At 39.1% G+C, this 26,428-nt stretch overlaps 1 protein-coding gene across 1 annotated transcript in view; it reads left to right on the plus strand.

The window, feature by feature from the left end:
- The window catches only part of VWA8 (von Willebrand factor A domain containing 8), a 181,941-nt gene extending 155,992 nt beyond the window's left edge, over positions 1 to 25,949 (plus strand). Inside the window, exons 38-45 of the mRNA XM_061374263.1 lie at positions 2,132 to 2,240; positions 2,994 to 3,150; positions 3,742 to 3,850; positions 9,832 to 9,957; positions 11,698 to 11,856; positions 20,551 to 20,649; positions 21,321 to 21,559; positions 24,032 to 25,949. Coding sequence (XP_061230247.1) covers positions 2,132 to 2,240; positions 2,994 to 3,150; positions 3,742 to 3,850; positions 9,832 to 9,957; positions 11,698 to 11,856; positions 20,551 to 20,649; positions 21,321 to 21,559; positions 24,032 to 24,140 — 1,107 coding nt within the window. The 3' untranslated portion in view covers positions 24,141 to 25,949. The remainder of the gene's footprint in view (positions 1 to 2,131; positions 2,241 to 2,993; positions 3,151 to 3,741; positions 3,851 to 9,831; positions 9,958 to 11,697; positions 11,857 to 20,550; positions 20,650 to 21,320; positions 21,560 to 24,031) is intronic.
- The last annotated feature ends 479 nt before the right edge of the window (positions 25,950 to 26,428 follow it).

Below are 26,428 nucleotides of genomic sequence, written 5' to 3' on the forward strand. Positions count from 1 at the left end.
GTGATTTGTGTTACACCTTAGTTACTAAACTGTTCTTATCTCAACCCGTGGGAGTTGCATTCTCTCTGATTCTCCTCTCCGTCCCTCCAGGAGTAGGGGGAGGGCAAGAAGGGGGGAGTGAGTGAACGACCTGTCTGGCTGGGTTTAAACCATGACATATTGCCCCTTCAGGAAAACACATTTCTTTAGCATCTCTCTGACCTGCAGCCTTCATATTCTTCTCGCATAAAATTTTTGTTTGTTTGCTTCAATGACTTGGACGAGAAACCTCAGTATGTCCTGAAATTCCAATCAGGCAAGCTTCTGGAAGTTACTGTGGATTTTTTAGATTTGTTTCAGCTTGTTTAGAACTTTCAGTACTTGTTTTGCTTGTCTTCCTTTGCACTCCAGCCAAACTAGATTTTTCTCACTGACTCTCCTTCAGTTTGTCAGTTTATGTTTCCCTTACAGATTTCCCTTCTGCAGACTTTGGGTTATTTTCTATGAAAAATCCAGAAGGATGAACATGTAAAACATTTTCTGTTATTTTATTGTTTCTCTTTATAGAATAATATTTTGATTCAGGAGGCTGACACAACTGTTCTGGTTTTATGATTTTAGTTTAAACTAAGTCCAGTGATTTTTATTGACATATATATATACATATATATATTCTTTTTTAAGGAAGAAGTTCTTTACTGTAAGAGTGGTGAGGCACTGAAATGCGTTGCCCAGGGATGCTGTGAATGCTCCATTCCTCGTGGTGTTCAAGGCCAGGTTGGACAGAGCCTTGAGTGGCATGGTTTAGTGTGAGGTGTCCCTGCCCATGGCAAGGGGTTTGGAACTTGATGATGTTAAGGTGCTTTCCAACCCTAACTATTCTATGATTCTATATTACCGATAGTTTTGAAATCTACTTATTTATTTTTATGTAAAAAAACCCAAACCTTTATTTTTGAGGAAATCTCTTACACCAAAGAAGTATATGACCCTAAGCGTAACATGCTGTTCTGGTTAAGTGTCTTTTTTCCTATACAAATGTTAAATTAATGTAATTTATCAGATTAGATCTTGATTTTACACTAATGATATGGTTCACAGAGGATGCATTGTACCTCTTTGAATTAATATAAATTCTATAAAGAAAAAGAAACTGATGTTTTGAATAACTGCCAAGACACTATTGTTCTAGCACATGTTTTCTGTTTAAAAACGTGTGGAATCCATGTCAGCATGAAGTTGAGTTTGCAAGACAGTGAATTGAAGGATTAGACTTCTCTACAGTCACAGTGAAAACCCTGATAATGCCAGTGAAGTTCTGAGAAGGCAATAAATTGTAGTTGTAAGGCACATAAATTCATCAGAGAATTAAATGTATTATGGTAGATAAGAAGAAACTTAGAAGTTAGAGACATTAATTTCGCATCTCTGTCATTAAGTTTCATTTAAAATAATAAAGTGGCATTAAGTCATACACAGTATAGAAGGGCAGTTTACACATGAATCATTGATTCACAATATGACTCAGAGTTTATACCGGAAGGAGTATTTATACCTTCAGTCATCTGCTTACATCCAGCCCCAGCCTAAAGTGACTCACATCTGACAGCTGTTGGGTGGTCAGCTCTGCAGTGAATCGATGGGGAAAGTGCTGTCAGACAGATGCAGAAAACCTACCACTGTAGACTTCTGCAGTAATGGCAGGGAAGTGAAGGATTACTTGAGCATGGCATTTGAGCTAGCCATTTACTGAAGGATCTCAGAGAAGAGCATGTCATTTCTTTAGTCCCGTTCATGAAAGGAAGGTCAATGTGCCCATCAGTAAAGAATGTCCAGCTGTAGTTCGGTGTGCATTAAATTTTTAAATGGATGTACGGTACTGTGGATGTACGATACTATGGGAAGTGCTCAAACAGGACGATAGTTTCTACAAATACATGTTGTCAATTATCAGTAAGCACATTTCTAATGGGATAAGATCTGAATGCACTGAATGGTTCATATATGGCATCTAATGTGTCATTGTGTGGGTTATTGCATTTATTGAATTAATGTTCTAGCTCTTCAGCTGACTTAGTATGTTGTTATTAGATTGTTAGAGTGGTTTTCCTTGTTGTAAGAGAGATTTACAGCTCTATTCTTTATTTTACAGATAACCATTCAGAGGGACAGTGGTTTGGATGTCAGTTCCCCCAAACATGGAAAAGTGGATCCAGACAACATGCCACATGTTGGTGGAAATACTTGGGCTGGTGGAACAGGTCTTTCGTTCTTTTTGTTAATGCATCACTGATTGATATCTAAGGGCAATGCTGTGCCAGTCAAAAATCAATTTATACAAGGACATCCTCTGCCTAGAGCTATTTACCCAGTACAAGGTTGCTTTATTGCCAGTGAAAAGAGGTATTTACAGAGTCTAGTTTAAACTGTGTGTAGCAGAACTCCACTTCAATTACATTTTTATGTTGTTTTTTTTTCATTGGCCATGTGGAGAACCAGAAGCTTGCAGCCATAGATGCTAGGCTTAGTTATTTGCCATTCTCTTACATGTCTCTATAGTCGCAGCAATTTAGGTGGTGTAGGCAAGAGGCACGCAGAACAGGTAAAGTGCCTCCTAATTCTAAAACGTCATGATAGTGAAGATAGAAAGTGGTTTGGGAACAGTGTAAACCAACAAATTCTAGGGAGAAGACAGAGTTTGAATGAACGCCTTTAAGGACCAGGAGCTTTGAGATGTACAAAACTTTCATGATGTATAGTCCCCCTCATACAGGTGATAACCATTATGAGTCTGGTCTCAAGGGGCGGTAAACACAAATATTCCATTGGAGTTCTTCTTTACCATGGTAGCTGGCTTGGTTTTGAAAATCTTTGGCAATAAATATTTCTACTGGGGATTGTTGGCAACATTTTTGGAGTTTGTGTAGATATTACAATGGAAACATTAAAGAAAATGTATTCTTACTTATTATCAAATGCATAGTCTTAACTATTTCTTATCTCAACTATGTTAGGTGGGAGAGACACTGCTGGATTAGGTGGCAAAGGTGGGCCATATCGACTGGATGCTGGCCACAGGGTTTACCAAATATCTCAAGCTGAAAAGGATGCAGTTCCGGAGGAGGTTAAGAGAGCTGCTCGAGAGATGGGTGAAAAGGCCTTTAAACAGAGGTAATGGAGAAGCCTTTATTTTCCCTTCCATTTTCCAGAGAATTTGAAAAAGATGGTTAAAAAGAATTTTCTTTCTTAACTGTGTTTATCAAGTACCTTATCCTGTTTATTATCATTTAACAGAGCTTGCCAGCATGTGTTTAACTGTTCTGGACAAGATGTATAGAATATTTTATTGAATTAAGCCACACTTAAAATTACTGTGATTTGGTAGAGTAAAACGTAGCTAGGTGGATAAGGAGACTGATGAGAATATTTATCTTCTGAAAAAAATGTATCTGTCTGCCATATGGAAATTTCTTTGAATTATGATGAATCCAAATTATGTGTTGTAAGGAATTCATCACCTAACAAATATCTTTCAAGGTGGACCATTATGAGCAAATTGCTTCTGTTTGAAAGATCTGTAGGCAAATGGTGAGATGACTTGAACTATTATACCTCAGCAGACACTTTTACACATACCACAGATAATCCCTACATTGGGAAGAATTTCCCTGTTATCAAATAAATAAACCTGTTGTTTACATATGTAAGTGGATGATATGCTGGTTTCCTAAACTGTTCTTAGCTCTCTGTTCTTTGCTTCAGATTGAAAGAGATTCAGATGAGTGAATATGATGCATCAACTTACGAAAGGTTCTCTGGAGCAGTCCGACGTCAAGTTCAGTCACTCCGCATCATCCTGGACAATCTGCAGGTAATCTTAGATTCACTGATAAAGGAACATGGTGAGCACATTACATTAGGCCCCAAATGCTATCCTGTGATGATCCTGTTGCCATCTGACAATTTTGAGGACTGAAAGAAAGATTTGGGTTATGACCGTGGACAGGAAAAACACTCTTCTATTGGATATAAGGAGGAAATTCTTTCCTGTTAGGGTGGTGAGGCACTGGAATGGGTTGCCCAGGGAGGTTGTGTATGCTCCATCCCTGGCGGTGTTCAAGACCAGATTGGAGGAAGCCTTGCGTGAGATGGTTTAGTGTGAGGTGTCCCTGCCCATGGCAGGGGGGTTGGAACTAGATCTTAAGGTGCTTTGCAACCCTAACTATTCTGTGATTCTATGATTCTACTATTTCACAGGCAGCTTTTAAGGGGATCACAGTGTTCATCTCTACAAGTCACAGTATTCCCATAGCACAGTTTACAAAGATTACTGACTCAGGAGCAAAATTATGTGAAAGAAAACAATATATGTTATTAAAAGAATATGTGATGGTGTGCAGAGCTCAGCCTTTGTCTTTACCTCCTGTCCAAAAGACTTTTTTTAGCTGAGAAGTGCAAATGCTATAGATGTTAAAAGAAATGCCCACTTTGGTTGAGACTTTCAGCTGCATCTGCACCTGAAAACATGATTTTTTTCTCAGGTTTGTTTTTAACACATATTAATAAAAAGAGGTATAGCCCAAATCTCCTAGGTGGAATCTCCAAATCCACTAGTTTGCCTTTCTTCTAGTAATCTGTCTTGGTTTTGTTCCCGGTTTTATTAATGCTGCTGATCATGTAGGGGGTAAATAAAATTTAAAAGTGTGTTCTTTCTAGGGGGAATATTCAAATCTTCACTTGAAATTAAAGGAAATTAATTTTACTCCTTATAAGATACCTCTGATTAAAAAGTATTTCTGTTGAAGGCTACCAACCACTGGTATACATACACCTTAGTTTATTAGTTAGGCACTGTGCTATGTATAATCTGTCTCCTTACTTTTGCAATAAAACTGAAATATCAAAAGAAATTACATTGTATGCTTGACAGACTCCTCCTAGGTACAAAACATCCAATCCCTTGGTACTGCAAATAAGAAAGGTAGAATTTTTCTTTGCCTTACTTATATCTTTAAGCTTTTGTAACTACAACAACACTACTATAATCACATATATAGAGAACCATTAGCCAACGAGCCAATTTTATTATGATTGTGTCAATTTAGAGAGCTCCTCATGTAATGAAGTTTTGAGATGGTCATAATTAGGTGATGTGTGCACCTAATATGTGTTTCACTTCAGGACATAGGCTTTTGGCTTAGGAATTTAGGTATAAATCTCAGGATTTCTTACATCATTTATATCTAGGTGATTTTTTTACCATGTTTCTAGTAAACATGCTATTGGAAGCGCACTCTAGGTGTGAAATGAGTAAGTGAATCTTCAGTTTAAAGTCTTTTTTTTTGTCTGCCTTAACTATTCCTTGGAGCCAAAATTCTTACATTCAGAGATCACATAAATTATAATAAAAATATAACATATTTTAATATAGGGAGACATAACCTGTTGCTTTCTTAAAAAGATCATTTTAATATCAAAGCAAAGTCTTATAAGCCTCATTATTTTATTAACTTACTTTCAAAATCTGTAACAGCTAATCACAGAGCTAGTATATGTACTTTATGATGAAGAAACAAACTCACTGAATTTGGGAAAGCTAGATTGTAGAATAACGACAATATTGACAGCTAATTTTTATACAGATTTGGGGAGGTTTCTTTATTAGAAGCTGCACTAGGAAAATGAAGACAAATTATAATAGGAGTTACTTAGTTGCAAAATGCTTTCTATTAATCGAGAAGCTGAGTCCAAGCACGTTTCATGTTATCTTTTTGAGTGGAAAACAAATTTATTTGAATTCTTCAGCATGGTTAGATATTCAACCCTGATGAAAGACTATGTGTCCCTTTTATTCTGAATAGTCCTATGTACACCATTGGTTCTCAGCTAAAACTGTTTTTTTCTCCTATCAATCAAACATTCCTCATTTCTCAAATAAGAAGTCAGCAACACAGCTGTAGTAAACTTTGCAGCTCAAATGTCTGTGTGTTTTTAACTTTGCAAAAATCCCATATTACCTTCTCCTTAGAGAACATTTCAGCTTTTTAAAAACATTTGAATCTGCTTTGTTTCAAACTCAGCATGTTCACATGATGGAAATATATTGTCCATGGGTATTTCATATGGATTTTCTTTTCAACAGAAGTGTTTTATTGTTAGGTGTGTGAAGTTTTTAAAAAACATGTTCCTTTGATAAAATTCTACATGTCAAGAATCAAGAGGCTGGGATTCAGGTCAAGTTGTGAATGGCTTGCAAAAATTGGTACTAACAGGAATAGGCTGATCCTTGAATGTAATACATAAATACAGTCTGAGAATGTAATTTCATTGTTAATTTTGTTTTGCATAACTCACGGATCTCTGTCAGGTCTTTGAACAACATTAACAAGAAATTGCAAGTTGTTATTTATCTTCAGTAGCAAAGCCAGAAGTCTAGGAAATGTGGTTAATGATGAGCTTTCCTCTCTCTCCTCACGCTGGCCAAACCCAGAATAAAGCTTGTCTGTCTGAACTCCAGATTCAGAAGATTATGGTCAGTCAGTCACTTCAGAAAGGAGTGACTTAGATTCTTAGATTTTATCTTAGATTTTATATGTCTTTGCCTTCCAGAAAGTATTTCTCTTTTTATTATTACAGAGGGAACTCAGGGCAGCTGTTCCCATAGCTTCTGAGCATCATTTAAGTACTTGCATTTAAACTGAGCAAACCTGAGCCTGCGTCAGTGAGCCTGCTGGTGCTCTGTCTGATTTAGACCATGTGGGAGCTGTCTGGTCATAGCAGCAAGAATAAAGTAGTGTCAGCCTTATAATAAGCAGGGCTCAGAGAGCTGACAATGCAAAAACTCCTGTGCCTTGTCAGTACTAGTTTTGTGATTCCAGTAGCTAAGGGAACATATGCAGAATGTTTTCCCAGACTCAAATGCCGACCACAACTGGCAGTATTTCATACCATCCTATATTGTTACAAGTGGCACATTTAGATGTGATGACTTCACATACACAACTTTCATGTAACAACAGTTACATTTTGGAAGGGGGGGTTGTAGATATGTCTTTGGTACCTTTCACTTAAAAGATTTACTGTGGTGGTGTATTGCAGTCAGCCATTGCCATGCTGATAAGATATGATATCTAGCACGTTTTTCTAATTTCAGAAGCAGCACAATGAATACTTACAGTTTTTCATCAATACAGTCCCAGTATATTACAATAGTAATGGGTTGTACGCCCTTTCTAGTAAAATATCAAAGCACAGTGTATATACGTAATAGTTCTGTTTTTCTCTTAAAATTGTAAGTGCTTTTAAACTTCTGTTGCTTTTAAGCTTATGAAAATTGCATATTGAAAATGCTTTGAAGCTTTTCTGAAATATATATGTGCACTGTATAACACACATGCTTAAGGGAACTTTTTTAGCATTTATAAAGAAAATAAATTCCTGGGAATTCTGCATGGAAGAGGTAGATGCTAAGTTAAGTAGTCTAAATAATTTTAGCATTATTTTGGAAAGAGGTTAGGTCAGATTTTGTGAGCATTCTTTCCTGGTTTAGGAGAGAATATCTACTCTGTGTTCCTCCAGTAAAGTTTCAGCTCAGATACTGGCTTTTGTTGCATAAGCTTCAAAAGGTATTGGAGTATCACACTGCTGTTTCTTGAACAGCAAATGATCACAAAACTAAATGAAAAACTCAGTGAAAGTAGTTAAGAATTTGCTTAATGGAGCCAAAACTTTATCATCTTCTGTTGTTCATCCCTCCTGCCTACTGAAAAAAAGGCAAATGACAAAAATTTGGCAAAACAGCAGCCCTAGGGAAGCGCTAAGGATCTAGCTCTATTCCAGTCCTTACAGCGGCTGACTAGGAGCAGAGTCATCTCATCTGCATCATCCTAGAAAGTGCATAATTCATTTTAGACAGGCTGTGCTCACTCAGTAGCATGTTGTCTCCAGGAGCATTTTTTTAATGGGTATTTGAATGTTGTTGAAATTTGCCATGGGTGTTTCACAGGGACTGTAGTGATAGAACAAGGAGCAACGGGTTCAAGCTTAAATAGAGGAGATTTAGGTATTAGAAAGAAATTCTTTACTGTGAGTGGTGCAGCACTGGAACAGACTGCCTAAGGAAGTTGTGGCTGCTCTGTTCCTGGCAGTGTTCAAGGCCAGGTTGGACAGGGCTTGAGCAACCTGGTCTAGTGAAAGGTGTCCCTGACCGTGGTAGGGGGCTTGGAACTAGATGATCTTTAAGGTCCTTTCCAACCCAAACCATTCTACTATTCTATGATTCTGTGATTTTGATGGAGCATGTAGAGGTCACCTGGAATTTGCAGGTATCTCTTTGTGATGTTATACAACTCTTTGGGCAACAATGGAATTGATGTTCCTATTGAATAAGGAGCTTTAAATTTCTTGCCAAGAGTATTTAACGATACTGGTAACTATTAGCTGGTGGTGAAAAAAACTCATGGATGCCCCCCTGCCAAAGTGGGTTAAAGCTAGGTTGACTGTAGCACCATGAAATTCTATCAGAGAGCACACTACCTAGCTAAAAAAAAGATATTTGTCACAGTAAATTCTATGCTGTAAACTAAATCAAAAAATCACTTCCTTGTGGCTTTGTATTCTTCCTGTCCACTTATTTTCATAGGAAAATAGTCCATTTAGTCTTGAGTCACTGTAAGGCAACAGACAGAACTCCTTCCATACATAACAAAAAAGAAAACCTCATTAATTTTGACCAAAGTGAAATTATAGATTCTCTGAGTCTTAAGAAGCCATCATCTGAGTGCTCAGACTGTACAAAATTATATCATGCTCTCAAATCCCAGGCCTGCAGTTTACTAAGGATTTGTAATGTAACACTTCCTGCTCATCGGAAAGCAACTGATTTTCATTCCTGAGGACCAATGTTTAAGGCCGTTTGTGTCCTGCTGGATATTTGATTTCCCTCCAGCTGCTGAGCAGTAATTTGCTTAGAGTAGAAAAGCATTATACATATATAGATTTAAAATCTTTGCTTGCTGGGCTTACTACTAAATTAAGTAAGTATCTTCAACCTGAAAATTTAAGCAGAAATTAAGTAAACCATGAAACCCATATATGCAGACTTTGCTGTCTTTAGATGGATCTTACTTATTATGAACCACGATGAAGCTATCCTTTGGAAATGTTCTTAAATATGTTGCTTATAATATTAAAACACTTGAATCTTCAGTCTTAAGTGCTTGCTTCTATGGAGAGGAGTTCCATGAATATTTGAGTTCCTGGATTGTAATGCATGGTCATCAAGTGAGGCTGTAGATAACCAATGCCCATTTAAATAAAACAGAAGCATTTAGTGGACTGTCTCTTAAGTATCACAATTGTCAAGTTTTTATTTTAAAACCGAAAAATAGTTTATTGTTATTATCGTTTTAAAAGAAACCACTTACCATTACCTAAGGTGAACACTACTTGGTTTTGCCTTTAAGTTACCTGCCGTTTTATTCATGTGCTGTTTGGTTGGAGACACATAATAAATGGTCAGTTATGCATGTCTCTCTGGTTGTATGTATTTCTGCACAGTTCCGTGCATTACATTGTTACGTGCATTTCCAGCATACTTGCAAGAAAAAAGGTTAACATTTCTGCAGTCCACAGTTAAACTCGCACATATGAAACAAGTTCTTTGTCAATGTTAATTTTTCTTTCAGAGAAGAACAGGGCAGCTATGTAAATGTGCTTGGATTTCTTTGACTTAGGCCAAAATTATCACATCATTACAAAGAAAATTCATGCATATGTCATGTCCAGTAGGTCTTAAATTGTCTAACACACACTCATGTCACTGAGTGAATTAAAGTTTCTTTTCTGTTGTAGGCCAAGGGTAAGGAAAGACATTGGCTGAGACACCAAGCTGTTGGAGAGCTAGATGATGCCAAAATCATTGATGGGCTGACAGGAGAAAAAGCCATATATAAACGACGGGGAGAACTTGAACCACAAGTAAGTATTCAATGAGTAGCAGGGAAAGGTGGGGAAAAGCTTAAATGGTTTAGTGATTTCATAGTGGCTGTACGATATCTTGGACTGTCTGGAGTTTGGGTAAGTATATAGGGGTGAGACACTTGTAAGAATCATCTCTGGCTTTGGATGCTGATCCAGGCAGTGCTTTGGTTTAATCCACTGCAACAAGTTTTATTTTCTTATTTTATATTTTAATGAGCTGATGGCTATTAATAGAAAACATTTTGTCTGGTTTTATCAGGAAAAGAAAAATATTTTCTAACTTCATTTTTTTTTCAGTAAATACCCTGATACCCTGAAAGTTTGAATAGTGTTTTACAAGTGTCTTTCCCATACTCCATGATAGGCAAAGAATTTTGACTTCCACGAATATCTCAATTGACAAGAATAAAAACTATAATGGGGAAAAAGTATGAGGAAAAGCCATGAAAATTTGATGAAGTTTTCATCCTATGGCTCAATTCAGCCATTCCTTAGAAGACATTATGGTTAGGCCTGTGTGAGTCAGCAACAGGGAAACCACTTGAATCAGACCAACGAAACCTGGCCAGAACTGGTAGGGTTAGCCTGCAATATTTAGCTGTAATATTTAATGACAGATTGCAGTTTTTAACTACACCAAGACTTTTTTTTAAGTAGTAGCTGAGTACAACGTCTTTGTGCGTGTCAGCGACACACATCTGATGATGGTATTAGTTTTTGTGCTGCTTAGCCCTGATGTCTGTTGCTTTGAACAGTTTATGGAACTTGGCACTGCCTGTGTGAAAGGTCAAGAAGAGAAAAGTGATTAGATCTTCATTTCTCATTTTTTCACAGTGTATTTACTCAATGTAGCACGGTTAAGGCTTCATAAAAATATCCCAATTGGGGAAATAAAGGTCACCTTTAATTTTTAATTAAAAATATATATATATATGGGCCTGTGTGTCCCTTTGGTTTTGGGAGATCAGGAATTCCACAGTCTATTAAGAGAATAATTAAAATAATAAAGCGCACAAATGCTTGCAACCCTTTACAGGTAAAAGAAACATTTTAGTTATTTGGTTTTAATATGACTGAGTTTTTTTTCCAGATCCTCTTCAATAGCATTATAGTTGAATCAAGACTCATCTGATTGCACACTAAATAAAACACCTCTCTTGAACATACTATGCCAAAAATTGTTAAAACAGATGGGGATTGTTTTCAGGAAAAAATAATGGTTTCAGCATCAGAATGAAGAAGAAGCTGGTAGTTAATCAGAACAAGATTTCAGGCATTTTTGGAATGTTACTAACCTCATCAGACAAGTTTTTACAGTCTTATCCAGGTCCCTGTTAGTACAAGGAGAAGCCAAGGAGAAGCATTTCAATTATGAACCTTGGCAGAAAGAGCGAATTTGAGAGTCTCTCTACTGAAATGAGACGTGAAGAATCAAAACTGAGACAGAAAAAGTATTTTCCTGACTAGTATGTGTGGAATTTTTCAAGGTACTTTGTTTCCAGTCATTGAGGGTGAGGGGAAAGAACAAATTGAGGTGTCTGTCAAGTAAATTGTTTGAAACAGGAAAAAAAAAAAAGTATTTTGATCTTTTTTGTTAAAATAGTGTTTGCTGGATAAAAGTTTCCTACTTTACTTCGCAAAGTGCATTGAATTCTCTTTATGAAATGTTTTATCACCACTAATGTTCAACTTTCCCATTTATATTGGTGTTCTTTTTCTGCTGTGTTTCCCTGTCAGCCTGGGAGCCCCCAGCAGAAACCCAAGCGCTTGCGCCTGGTGGTGGATGTTTCCGGGAGTATGTACCGCTTTAACGGGGTGGACAGACGCCTGGAACGCTCCATGGAGGCTGTCTGCATGGTCATGGAAGCTTTTGAGAATTATGAGCACAAATTCAAGGTAATTACAGCTGGGCTAGGAGCTCTGTGGTTATTGCACAGGCTGTGTGGAGCAGTGGAAAAAGTGTTTCAGCAGTCAGTCTAGCCAAAGAGCATTATTCATTCCCACAAGGAAATAAGGACATTAATCTATTTCTAGCAACCTGAAAAATAATCCTAGTGAATGGATGAGAAACATTACACACTTCAGCAGGGGAGGATTCAATCTCAGATATTCAAGATTCTGATTTAGTAGAATTTGCTGTTTTTTTTCTGTATTTGTGAGTTTATTTGTTTTTTTAAGCAGAAACTTTAAGCCTACAGAACACAAGTAAATATGAGCTTCAGTATGTGCATAGATGCCCTGCCTTTCCCTCTGCCCAGGGTACAGACAGTAGTACATTGTCCTGGGAAAAGAGCTGTGTCTTTGTCTCTGACTTGTGTTATCTTCCAGTTACCTGAAAGCAAGAAACTGATTTCTTGTACTGAAAGATATTAGGTTCCAGAGGTTATTTAATGCTAGCCTGCAAAGGAAATGTAAATAAATGTTATACCCATTTTTGTCTCAGTAAGCCATTTAGGCTTGTGTCTAGAGTATGTTTCTTGAAGCTTAAAAAAGACAGGAATGACCAGTCTCAAGTTAATTCTTTTCAGACTCAGTGTTTAATGGAAGAATAAAGGTATCTGATGCCTTTTCTGAAAAGCATCTCAAACATAAGACTTAAAACACATCTGAACAAAGTGTAAAACCTACTAAACAAAGTTAATAGAAAACTTAGTCCAGATCAATTCACTCATGTCTGCTTCACAATGTTCTTCCAACAGCATAATCCTGCAGTTTCTGTTCTTCCATAGAAGGACTTTATTGGTTCAGCTGCTCATGTATCTCCTGCTTACTGATAATAGAAAACTTAATGACAAATCAAGTTTTAAAACTGAACGACAAATTAATCATGGGGGAAGTGTAATTGTTCAACACTGTTTTTGTAGCCAGGTAAATCAGTTGTGTCCGAGCAGCATATTAGTGTGGCAAAATGCAGGCTCATTCACAAAGGACAAAATGGAAGTAGTGGACACAAGGATAAATATCATATATTGGGGTATGGCAATCATGGCTTTTGTAAAGGGAAGCAGTGCATTCTGAAGAGTCTCTATGTACAACAAGCAAGGTTACATGAGACTCTCCTTAGTCAAAAGCTTTTTACAAGGTCCCATACCCCATGCTCGTGAGCAAACTATACTACTTGGGAGATAAAAGGGAAAGCCTTCAGATAAACAAACTGCTGCTGAAAGTGTAGAAAACAGACTTAATGATCATCTTTTGGAGTGAAGAAATGAAGGAAGGTCACTGTTGAACCTGTGTTGGCACTTGTGCCAGAGCCCATGTTGTTGTGTTGTTCTGTATATTCAGGGTAATACGTAAAAGGGGATGGATAATGAGTTGATGAAAGGTGCTAGTTGTATGGAGTTTTTTGGGAAAACAAAAAGGAAAGTCCAGCTGTAAAAGTTGGAGAAGGGCCTGGCTGTACCTGGTGACTGGGAAATAAAATGGCAGATGATATTCAGAGCTATTAAATGTGAAGTGCTGCAGATGGAAGAAAACAATTGATTTTAAATACACAGTGAAGAAATCTCAGCTGTCTGTTAATGCTCACTCTCAGCTGTATATTAGTGCTCAACAAAGAAATGTTGCAATTATTTTGTGTGGTTCTTTGAACACTCAGTGCCCACCAGCTGTCAAAAAGCTAGTTGAATGTTAGAAACTATTAGCAAAAGAACAGAGAATAAAGCAGAAAGCATCAGAATGTTGCTGCAAACATCCATAGTGCATTCACATCAGGATTAATATGTGCTACTTTGGTCCCCCATCTCACAAAAGTTCTTGTAGAGCTGAAAGAGAAGAGAGCATGACAAAGATTACAAAGGTTATGGAAGTGTCCCCATACAAAAAATGGGTAAGGATGCAAGAACTGCTCAATTTGGAGGAGATAAAAATCAAGGACTGGATAAAATCTTGAGTGAAATAGAAGCAGCGACCAGGGAACAGTCGTTCATTTGGTTCTGCTACAGCTGTTCTGATCATTATGAACACTGAATTATTTCACATTTAAACAACAGAGGACAGCGGCTTAGAAGCCTGACACTGAAAAAAGATGCAGTGCAGTGGCAGACAACCATCTGTGCTTATTTCCAGTGTAGCTGTATAGCTGAGAACGCAGACATGACCTTCAGGTACATGGTAAAGGAATAACATTTAGAAGTAAGCAGACAGACTGTGCAGAATTAGTAAGATCATTAAGAACTGTCTTCAGTTGTGGGATTTTAAAAATCTGTGTTTCATTACCTTTCAGATCCCTCTGTGTCAATTATAGATTGTTACATTTTGCTTGGCAGTAGTTGCTATTGGCCAGTGTTTTGCCCTGCACATAGATGAAAGCCTGTATTTGGACAGACAAATAGCTCAAACTGCAGTTAGTTGTAACAGTAGATGTGCCTCTCAAACGACCACTTACCATTTATAAAAACACTTATGGCAAAACCATGTGCAGTTATTAGATGTGAACATCACTGCTGCACTTTGGTGATAGTAAGACATGAATAGTAATGTTATCTTTACAATCTCTATGAGTCAAGAGACCTGTAAGGTTAATTTCATACTTAAAATAACAGTGGTGAGGAAGATGCTGGAAATTTTAGTGACAGACCAAGTCAAAAAGCTGTCATCAGCTTCTACATCAGTCCATCATCAGTTGGGCAGGGTAATTCTCCTCTGTTTAAGGGCTCCTTTCACTGGATATAGAACTCTGGGGAGGCAGTAACAGTCCCTTTATTCAATGCTGGTGAGATCCAGTGTGAGTTCTGTCAACTTGAGAGCTTTTGCCTGTGGGAAGAAAAGTGTTTTTCTTCCTCTACATTTCACTGGGATTTGATTCATTCAAAGCATAATATCTACAAAAATAGACCAGAGGTAACTAGGCTGAGATGTGGCCTTATGTTTCACTGGCCACTGAAGTCATCCCCCAAAATGAGCAGAGAGCCATTTATTAACTTGTCATATTTGAACCGTATTCTTAACATGATCCAATGATTAGGCTAAAGTATCTCTTTTTAACCTACATTACAGAGTCCTCTCATACTATAAATTTCCTGTGCATGTGCTGGTGGATTCTTGGAGTCATTTTTTTGATAAAAATAAATGGCATTTCTAAACTCTACAGGTTGAAAGTTCAGGTGTTTTTGGTGTATAATCTGGTATGGCAGTTGCTACCCCTGGATTAAAGTGATCAATAACCAGAGCTCGTGCTAATTCCTCAGTTTCTAACAAGTGTAATTAAGTCTTCAGATAGTAGGAGAACCAGTGATTGTTTTAAAATACTACTGATTCTAATCTGTAAAACACTGGCACTCAGCAAGATGCTGCTAATTTTTCTTAGGAAAAAGCTGAAGTTTTGGTGTGTCTGCAAAAATAGCATACATTTCTCATTTCTAAAAGAGGAACTGTTTGAAGGAACAGAACACACAACTGTGTCCTCTGCAGTGAGAAATCTGCAGTTTATCATTTTTGTCTTTCTCTTCCTTATCCTCTTCTTGTCTGTATTTTTGTAAAAATAGGCTTTTTTGGCCTTCAGATACACCTGCTGTTATCTCTTCCTGTTGTAGCCCCATCTGCAAGGGTCACAACAACATGTGATACAAATTTGAGGGGTTTTGTATGCAACATATGTTGAACCTGGGGGACCATCAGGCTTGCTGAACAAAGCATTTGAAGGGGATGTACATAGCAAAGTTCCCTTCCGCTGTCTAACTGCAGTGCAAACTTCAGAAACCAACTCTTGGGTTTTGCTCAAGACCAGTTCTCTGCTGGTGCTTGGTTTAGTACTGTGCTAAATAAGGCTGTGAATTAATCACATGGGCTTTTCCTTAGTGGTTTTATCCTGCCAGGCTGAGCTTTCCCCTTGTGTGGAACCCCTTTGATCACTGATGATGTTGATTGACTGGTCTTTAGAACACTTAATGAAGGTAGAGAATACTTTCTGCCTGCCTTGCAATACAGAAGAGCTAAGTATTGGATATGCAACTTTACCAAGCAGTAATGAAGTTATCCTTCATAAAAAGTCAGACAAGTGCCAGCAGGTATTTGTCAGGGTTTTATGCTTGCATAGGACAACCTGCCTGCTTCCATTTCCCATAAGTGCAGGCAGTGAATCATTCCTTGTCAAGGGGGAAATGGGAGGCTCATCCCACAGTAAGGAAATGCATTTAAATTAACAGCCATGTTTCACAGCCCTCCTCCAGTGTCATCCACGCTTCCTCTCAAGTGCTTTAATAAGGAAAAGAGTGGGAGTAACTGAGATAATAGAAGCCACATTCTCAGCCTTATCCTGATAACAGAGGTTAAATGTTCCTACAGAGACCCCTTCACCCCTTTAAATGTGCAGATGTATCATTTATATGGGTAAGAAATAACAGGGAAGTTCTTTTGCAGGATTAAAGTTTTTACATGTTTTTTTACATCTCATTTTATGTGCCAGTTATTTGGAGATGCAGAGGACAGTTTGTTCTTTGTGTTATCTGAGATAGTTTTACATCTGTCACACAAGCCATATGGTTTTGTATCATCCCTAATTGCCAACATTCACACACATGATGGCAGAGTTAGGAGGCATGTCCACTAAATTATCCAACAGCAATTATATACAGCCTTTATAAATATTATAAATGGCTCAATAAATAGCATGTTATATAACTAGTCTGAATTGTGATTTATAGTTGTATTAAAGGAATATTGCAGATTTTATATGCCCATTTCAGCATTCCCTGTTAGTAAAATTTAGTATGGAGACAGCACCATTAATTTAGGAAGAGATGTCCTACATGTTTGGCAGAACAGTTCTTTTTAAATAATAAACAAAAAATTTGAAATAAATTCAGAAAAAAAGAAGCTTCAGTGTTGTCCAAAGAAAAGATGAATTTATAAAGATCTAGCCCTCTGGCAGAGGTCTGTCTATTTCACACTGCCTTTTACATTCAGCATGTGTCTTCTTTCAGCTTTTTAAATGCCTTCAGAAATTAAACCTTTTGACATGGCAGCTGCAGAAGATAAAGACTTCCATTTTACCCATTTTAGGCAACAGCAACCATCTATTCAGTGCAAAATGTTACAGTGGAATAGGGATTTTTTTAACCTGTAAGGAAAGAAACCAACAGAATGATGCTACACGTAATGTACTCATAGCTCTGAATAGAGTTCTTGTCTCAGTGTACCTGGAGCCATTGGAAAACAAGCCACTGTGTACCACAATAATATATTAATTCAGTTAAGTCTGCATTATAGCAAACGTGTATTTTGCTCCTGGATTTGTCCTGAGAGCCTGTGCTTGCAATCTAGTTTGTAAAACAAAGCAAGAGTCAGTTCCAAGTAAGATTGTTACCACAGCTCTTCTCTCACTTGTAACTCCGTCCACGTAAATTCTCCTAGGTAATTTATGAGAAAAAAAAAGTGTTGTATCCTTTCTTCTCAGTGGCCCTTTTTCTGTGCTTGTCTTTACCTACTGCAAAGAAAGGAAACTGGTTTTGACAAAGCGTGCATGTGCCTGCATGTGTTGGGGTTCCTGGTTAGACAGGGCTGTGGGAGCTGTCTGCACATTTTCTTTAAAATGAGCACACCAAGATAACATCGAATCACTGAGGGTTCATTTTATTAGAACACAAATTAGGAGGATGTAATAATTTACTGAAAGAACACCTGGGTGAAAGATTTAAATCCTCCTTCTTTGCCCTTGCAGAGTGGGCTTCTTCACTCCAGTTTTACTCCTGTTCCAAACTGCATTCCTGAATTGCCATAGACTCCATACATTCTCCTGGACAAGATTCTCCCTTCTGTCACCTCTAAAGATTGGCTTTAGCCTGCTCCCATCCCTCTCTCTCTCCCAAGGAGGGTGTCCCAGGCTTCAGTCCTATGTTGCCTTAAGTCAATCCAAGTCAGTGCTGCTACATTCCTCCTCCTCTGGGGCACAAGTACTCATCCAGCCTCACAGTTTGGGGAGCTAAGCTGCCCAAAAGCAACCTTACCCTCATTAGGTTTTGAGTACTCCTGGTCCTTGATTTGACTTCCAGGGGGACCAGAGGGCCATGAGGACCAGCACTTGAGGGCTGGGAATTACAACACTTCTCTTCCACAGCACAGCAGGATCTCACCCTACTTTTTGGGCGGCCTTACTTGACCCAAAATGCAGCAGCTGGAATTAAACAAACAGCCACTTCTCCCCTGCTGCCTCACAATACTTTTTTTAATCACAAATAGTGTAGTAGACTGTCAGCATAGAAACAATAATAAACTGTCAGCAAGGAAACAAGGAAGCAGATAACATCTGTTAAGTATACCTACTCAGGCACATGCATGGGCACACATGAAGAATAATAAGCAGCCAAGGAGGCAGCAGGCAGGACATGATGTTCCCAGGTGAACACTTTATGTGCCTGCAATAGTTTGCTGGAATCATTTCAGCCTCACTTTGCCCAAACCTGGGTTGTACAGTCCCACCTTATACAGGAATGAGGAGGGGATCCAACTGTACGGTCAACCTCTGATGTCCCACCTATGAGCTACAGCAGTTCTCTTTACACAGACGGACACACTGAGTTTAAACCAGCCTTTTTGAGATGAAATATGGTCTGTTATTAGTATATGCCAAGAACCAAAATTATATTGGCCTATTCCCATGAACTCAGTATGGCTGGTACCAGGACATCCAGTGGGAAGGTCTGTGAAGCACTGGGAAGGAGCTTGTAATGAAGGAGTCAATTTTATTTTTACACAGGAGAATGATAGCATTTTGCTTTATGTTATTAGGTTGCTGACTTAAAAGTGATACCGAAAACAAAACTGCTCAGCAAAAGACATGCAGGGTTTCATAATTAAGAGCCTACCCTGAAGATCTGTGGACGTTTCTAACATTACATAACAACAATATTAGTGCTGTGTATTTTCTGCTCCATTAAACCACTGCTTTATTCAGGTCCTCTGATTTGAATTATCTCTGGTTTTTAAAACAATAGACAAGCACGCTCCCTTAGTGTGTGGTTCGCATTCTGGGTTTATTTATTCCTGTTATTAGTTAGGAAGTACTCTGAATGTAACCTCAGCATTAGTCTCAAAACCCGTGTATTTTCATTTGCCATGGTTTTCCTCTGGGAAAGATAATGATTTGAGGAAGACAGAAACACCAGCTAAAAATTCATCAGGAAAGAGTCTGAAGCATTATTGGTAATAAGAAATAGGTTTTGAAGAGCAAGTATATGCCATACTGGAAGCTTTACATGAAGCTGGGTAGTAAATATTAGAAATGGAAGAGCTGAGGAGAATAGGAATGGGAAAATACAGAAAGAAATGGGATTGCGTGGGGGACTAAATTATGTAAAGATTTCCTAGGGGAAGGAAGTCTGGGTTAAGTGAGTCTGTCATAAAAAGGTCTGACCTTGGGTGAAATTAATCTGTAGCATGTAGCACTGTTGTGCAGAGGGAGGTGTCACCTTTAAAAGTGTTACGCCAGCTGCTGTAGCTCTCTTTTACTTTTGATACATTTTTAAGCAAATTAGTGATATGGAAAGAAATAAAAAGGGCTTTGTCAATAAAGAATGCAATTTCCCCAGTCTCCAGGAGCTGACTTTGAGGAATAGACCTGCTTTTTACCAGATGATTATGTGGGAATTAGGGATGGTGAACTCAGCAGGGACCTGTAAGCAGCACTTGAATAAAAGATAACAGAAAAGCAAAATACTGCACAAGGGCTTGCTGTCAACTAGAGAGAGATGTGTGCCAGCTAGTCAGGGGAAATACAGGCATGTGCATGTTGAGGAATTGCCAGCTCTGGTCTCTCCAGGCTCAGGATATGTGCACTGTGCTCTATTACTTGGTGTAGACAGGCCTTAAATCCACTTTTGTCCTGGTCATGAATTCTCCCCGGGGTGACTGCCAGATCCACAACACAAAGGGCAGGTCAGGACTTTGCCATAGCTCAGCTTGTCTTGGTTTTCCTGTAATGACAATGAAACTCTTACATAAAACAAAGGCCTTCCCAATATTACAATATTTGTTCAACAGGTTATTTGAGCTATTATAGCTCTACATGTCATTTTTACAGCATCTTTCACAGGAGAATGATGTGCACACCAATACAGAGACTCTTGGAATTCACTTTTCTGCATACTTTCAGCAATGACTTTGATCTGTTATGCACAAAAATAGGGAGTGCTGATCTTCAAAAAAAAGAACGGTTGTAGTGCTGCCTTTTCTAAGCAGAATGAGGTCACAAAAAAGATTCATCAATCAGGGGAGCTATTCTCAAACAATGCACTTCTTGTTTGTCAGACTCAAGAGGATGAAAATTGCTACTTTAGGAAAATACACGGGCAATGTGAGAGGGCAAGGTCTTGATCTTATGCATCACCACTCTGCAGTTGGTGGGGTGATGTGAAAAACAGACCATGGAAATAAGTAACTGCTCTTTAATTTCATTATTTAGCAATTCTTTCCCATGTTTTCATGTCAGTGAGAAATTGCAAGGAGTTCCCTTTATGCAGCTCATAAACAGAAACAGGGAACAGTATCTGGGGTTTCATGTTGAAAGTAAATTGCTTTTGATCTGTCTCGTGTCGTTGTGACCCAAGGGCCATTCGTGACCGGCAGATGACTGATGACATTTCTTTCTTGCAGTACGATATTGTTGGGCATTCAGGAGATGGCTTTGATATCGCCTTGGTTGGGAGTGACAAGATTCCCAAGAACAATAAACAACGATTAGAGATTCTTAAGGTAAATGCTACTGATAAGTGATACTGAATAATCACGGCTTTTGTGACTGCAGAGATAAAATTGTAGATCACAGAATGCAATGCATAAAGAGAGGAAAGTAAAATAAAAGGCCAGAACCTGGTCTGTAACACTTGCAAGGATGGGGCATCCACAATTTCTCTGGGCAACCTGTGCCAGTGTCTCACCACCCTCATGACTCAAACAAAATGTTTCAACATTTTTACACTTTGCTGCTTCTGTCAGCACCCAGATATCTGATATTAACTGTAACACTACTAGGGTTTGGAAGGCTAATGCAAACTGTAAACAGACAGGAGCTGGCCATAGTATTAGGAAACTAATCTCTGTTTTCTTCCTTAAATATATAGGAATGTAGCTACTCGAACCACAGCTGATCGAAGTATTTTACCTTCCCTAAGGCCCAGCTTAATTATGTCTGTGCGTGTGTTTTGGTTGGTTGATCCATTTTGGGAAATACTGCCCATCTTAAAATGTGACGTATTATGTACAAAAAGCTGCATTTTCTGTACTATCTGGAGCACTGGCCACATTTCTGAAGCTTCCCCCAGTATACCATAACTGAATATTTACTCCTTCTTGTGCCAGCTGAAATGAATGTTTATTCCTAAAGTCATCTTACATATTTCCACTTGGTTATGCTGTGCACACAGACCATGCATGCCCATGCTCAGTTCTGCATGAGTGGAGACCATACCTTGGAAGGGACAGAGCATGCCATCCGTGAAATCACCAAGGAAGAGGCTGATGAGTATTTTGTTATTGTCTTGAGTGATGCAAATCTCGAGCGATATGGTATTCGCCCATCAAGATTTGCTCAAGTCTTGACCACCAATCCTCAAGTCAATGCTTTTGCCATATTTATCGGATCCTTAGGAGACCAGGCAGATAGGTAAGTATATTTGGTTTATGCCTAATTATCTTTTTTTTTTCCATTCATCATAAATCTAAACTATGCTTTTATTGCAGTGAAGTTACACATTTGGTTGCCCGTGCTTGTGTTCTGCACTAAGGTTTTGATCGTGGTATCATAAAATCAGAGGATGGTTTGGGTTGGAAGGGACCTTAAGGACCATCTAGTTTCAACCCCCCTACCATGGGTAGGGACGGCTTCCACTAGACCAGTTTGCTCAAAGTCCTGTCCAACGTGGTTTTGAACACTGCCAGGGCTGGGGCAGCCACAGCTTCTCTGGGCAACCTGTGCCAGTGTCTTACCACCCTCACGGGGAAGAACTGCCTGATATCTGATCTAAATCTTCCCTCTTTCAAATATAAATGTATCCTCTTTCAGTTTAAAACCATAGTCCCCTGTCCTGTCACTACATGCCCTGGAAAGTAGTCTCTCTCTGTCCTTCCTTCATATGTTGAAAGACCACAATAGGGTCTCCCCAGACCTTTCTCTTCAGGCTGAAAAAGCCCAAGACTCTCTCAGCCTGTCTCCATAGGAGGGGTGCTCCGGCTCTCTAACCATTTTTGTGGCCTTCCTCTAGTCCCACTCCAACAGGTCCTCATCCCTCTTGTTTTGGGATCCCGAGAACTGAATGCAGTACTGCAGGTGGGGTCTCACGAGAGCAGAGCAGAGAGACAGAATCACCTTCCTCAACCTGTTGGTCATGCTTCTTTTGATGCAACCCAGGATATGGTTAGTTTTCTGGGCTGTGAGTACACACTACTAGGTCATGTCCAAGTTTTTATCCTTTTCCCTTTTTTTTTTTGAATCTACTGACTTGTGTCAGGGAGGAGACTGGTTCATGGGTCCTTGCTGACATCCCTTACAGCTAGCTAGTTCAGAGCATTCTGCACCTCGAAAAGAAGCACCTAAAGCTCTCTTTCCAGTGGAGGTTGTGCACTGTCCCCCTGTCTAATATCACTACCTAATCATGAAAGAGATCTGGCCCCTTTGCCATTTCCAAATACACAGTTTGGATATGCATGGGCCTATAAAAAAAGCTATTAAAGAAAGAGAAACTAGAGTTTAGTGGTCTTCCTGCAGGGGCCTTGGCAGGGGGTTGGACTAGATGGTCTCCAGAGGTCCCTTCCAACCCTAACCATTCTGTGGTTCCAGACTGAATCAGATACTCCCTTTGTGCTAGAGACACGAATTCTTTGGTGAGTCTGAGCCAATATGCCTGTTTTCAGTGCTACTACATAATTTCACTTTAAGTTGTTTGGGCACAGGGAAAAAGAAGGAAATTCTATACCAGGCATCCCTCAGTTCCACATCCACTGAGGACCAGTACATGCAGCAAAAAGCTGGTTATAGACATAAATATCAGTGGTGTATTTTCTGCTTCTGTTCGAGTCTTCAGCTTGAGCAGAATGAGAGAAGGCCCTAAGGGAATTGGCACTCAGTACACAGTTTTAGTCAGAAAAAGGTTGACAGTAGAGCTGCACAGCCACCATTAGTCGTGTCTGCAGGTCTGTACATCAGAACTGTGTTATGCACGAAAAGAGAACCTATTCTGAAAGATTATAAGTACAGAAAGACTTTTTACTTCTAGGAATAATAATAAATGAAGTGTTGACCCTGTCCTGCTGTGTAAGAGGAGATCTTATAATTGCCTAGTTCTCTGGGTATGGGAAATGTACACAATGCTGTTACTGAAATGCATTTCTGTGTATGTGGCAGTGCAGAATTTAGACAAAGCCCTCCTGTAGCTGCTGTGGGGGAAGGAGGAGGGAATTCCCTGTTGCAGCTTTTTTAAAAACTCTCATTTAAAAGTGAGATGTAACTGAGCACTGGGGCAGCAGTGCGGAGCATAAACTCCTTTAAAAAGCAGTGAGAAAACAAATCCCAAGCCTGCTGACTCCCCATGAGGAGCACCGTGCACCTTGCTTAGCTTTTGTAAGGTGGTTTAAGCTGTGGACAAAAGTGTGTCAGGCTGATCTTGGCAGAAAAGTATCTTTCTGTTTAATCTGCTACAACCTCAAAGAGGAAATATAAAGAGCACATTTAGAATCACTGGGGGTGTTGAACTGAATGAGCTGTGGGTTCCCTATTAAAGTAAGCAAATATGTTAATTTCCAAGGTAAATCTCTAGCTGCCCTCAGAAAAGCAGTTGTGGTAATACCTCATGGGGTCACTGGTACCTTGATCAGAACAGGTTTTGCATGTCAGAAAGTGGACGCAAATAGAAATCTCTAGGAACACTCTCGATTGTCTTGCTGAAAGGACCTCTGTGACATAGCTGCTCCCGGTGTTTCCTCCCACTGCTGCTTTCCCAAGCCTTTAATTGCATTGTGAACAGCATGGATTGGGAAGGTATGCAAAAGGAAAAACATCCATTCTTAAGGAATCCTGGCTTGTGGTAGGGAAGATAATTTGAAATGTTAATTGTGTCTTGTCCCTCATTCTGCTCCTTAGACTGCAGAGGATGTTGCCAGCAGGTCGGTCTTTTATTGCCATGGATACCAAAGAGATCCCCCAGATTCTGCAGCAGATCTTCACATCTACCATGTTGTCAAGTGCCTAAATGTCACTGATGTCACGGTGCATGAATTCAAAGAAGAAACCCACTCCTTCTGGAGATAGAAACTAACGCTGAGGACAAACAGTTATTAATAAGATGCACACTGTTCTCTAATCAGCAAAGCGACCCAAATCTGCACGACAGCCAAGCTGTAAGATTTCACCCCCAATCTCTCAACCGACAGTGCACTCAAAGAACTGCAGCGGGGCGGAAGTATATCGCAGGATGGCAACAGAGCGAATGTTTTTCCGGAGGGATAAATAAATAAAGGGCAGTTTGTGAACATTCCTCTGCCAGCCATGTTGCCAGCAGTATGGTATCATCTCACCCTGTTTTATTAAATACGGGTCGCTGGGATTTCATAATATTATGTAAGACAGAGCCAAGCAATCTGCTTCAGTATTTTGCGTGCATCTGTTTGAATGGGTAGTTAGCTCCATCTTTGATTTAAACAGGACTGCTTTTGTCAGGCAGGAAACCTTTCCTTCCTCTGCTGTGTCTTTCTTGTCCTGATTGGGATTGGGGCTTCACCACTGGGTACTGGGAACAATGGAGCAGTTTGGAAACACCGCCTGTCACGTGTAAACATTCATTATCTGATCAGGCACGGTGCTTAGATCTAGAGAAAGTGGCTGTTAAGAAGGAAACCAAAACAAAAATAGATTCATTCAGTTCTGCCTGTGAAGAAGAAGGGGATAGGGTCAAAACGGTCTTGGAACCCAAGTGCCAGTGTTTCCAAAGAGGGAATTACTGCCATGTCTCCTTTGTGTGACCAGTGATACTGTCCTGCTGCACTGTTGCCCAGAATCTCTGGGATTGCGTCAGTACATGGAGGTGCCTTTTCAGCTGGGAGACAAAAAAGTTACTAATGCTTTGCTAGAGCTCCTTCATGATCTATTTTGCTTGGGTCTTTCGAAGATGAAACTGGAGATGAGATCTAGGCATGAGAGAATACATTCTTTTTGTATAAAGGAGGAGGAAAAAAAAATCTATATTTTAGCAAGATATCAATATTGGGGTATATTTAATATCCAGGATAGTTATGAAGACGTATTTTGTAATTGGCTAGTGTTTGACTTGTTCCATAAGGCAATAGTTCCTCTTTACTCACTAAAGAATAGATACCTTGTGGTGCATCGGGAACACTGGAATACTTGATGAATTGAATCTATGATTTATTTAAGCTTGGGCTGGGGGTGTAAGCATCATCACTGATTCTCTTCTGCTGCTAATTTAAGGGTAACTGTACAGAATAAAGTAAAGTACTTACAGAAATCTGAGGAGGAATTACAATACTTCACCTCTGATATTTCTCTAAATCCTGCAGTTGCTGAAGTGCACTAGGAGCAGTATTTGGAGAGGAGCAGGCAAATGAATTTGAAGTTGTTAAATACAACCATCACTGTTTTAAAGGGTCCAGTTTTGAGTGGTCACTCTCCGTCAGTCCTGCCACAAAAATCTTTCCCAGAGCATCAGAAATGTCCCATATTTAGGGTGTGTTTCAAAGCCTGGTCAGCTTTGAAACTCTTCATGGCAAGAGAGGACGGAAGACGTTTTTCAAAGGCTTGTTGGTATTGTTATGATAACTGTATATGTGAAAACAAAGAGGTTGAAGATGCAATTCCTGTTTGGAGAGAAGGGAATTGGGAGGAGAAGGTTAAGAAGGTTATCCCTGGCTGGGACAAATGCATATACACGCACATACACAGAGACACAGCTAATACGAGGAAGTGCACTTTAAAATACAAACATCTTGGTCCTGTAAACGTATGATGAGATACTAAATACAATAAAGAATTGGCATATTAATAAGTGTGTTAGTAAATGTGGTTTTACATTGAAATTCCTCTACTTTTATTGCCAGCAGTTCTTCAAAAAAGAAGTGTTTTATTACAGTTAATTAGAAAATGTGCTGTACACTTTCTAGATTACTCAAGTGGATAAACTGTCATCTTAGATTTACATGCAGTATAATACTGTTAACATAGAAAATAGTGTTATTTAAGGGAAACTCTAAGGTAAATCAGATTTTAAACCTTTGCTTTGACTATCCTAGTAGGATTGTATTTCATGTCATACAATCATAGAATAGTTAGGGTTGGAAAGGACCTTAAGATCATCAAGTTCCAACCCCCCTGCCACATCTCACACTGAACCATGTCACCCAAGGCTCTGCCAACCTGGCCCTGAACACTGCCAGGGGCTGAGCATTCACAACCTCCTTGGCAACCCATTCCAGTGCCTCACCACCCTTACAGTAAAAAACTTCTTCCTTATATCCAAACTTCTCC

This window comes from Neopsephotus bourkii, unplaced genomic scaffold, assembly GCF_033783945.1.
Source record: "Neopsephotus bourkii isolate Nb327-2 ecotype Australia unplaced genomic scaffold, CSIRO-AGI_Nbou_v1 NB_1637, whole genome shotgun sequence".
In the NCBI taxonomy this organism is placed as follows: Eukaryota; Metazoa; Chordata; class Aves; order Psittaciformes; family Psittacidae; genus Neopsephotus; species Neopsephotus bourkii.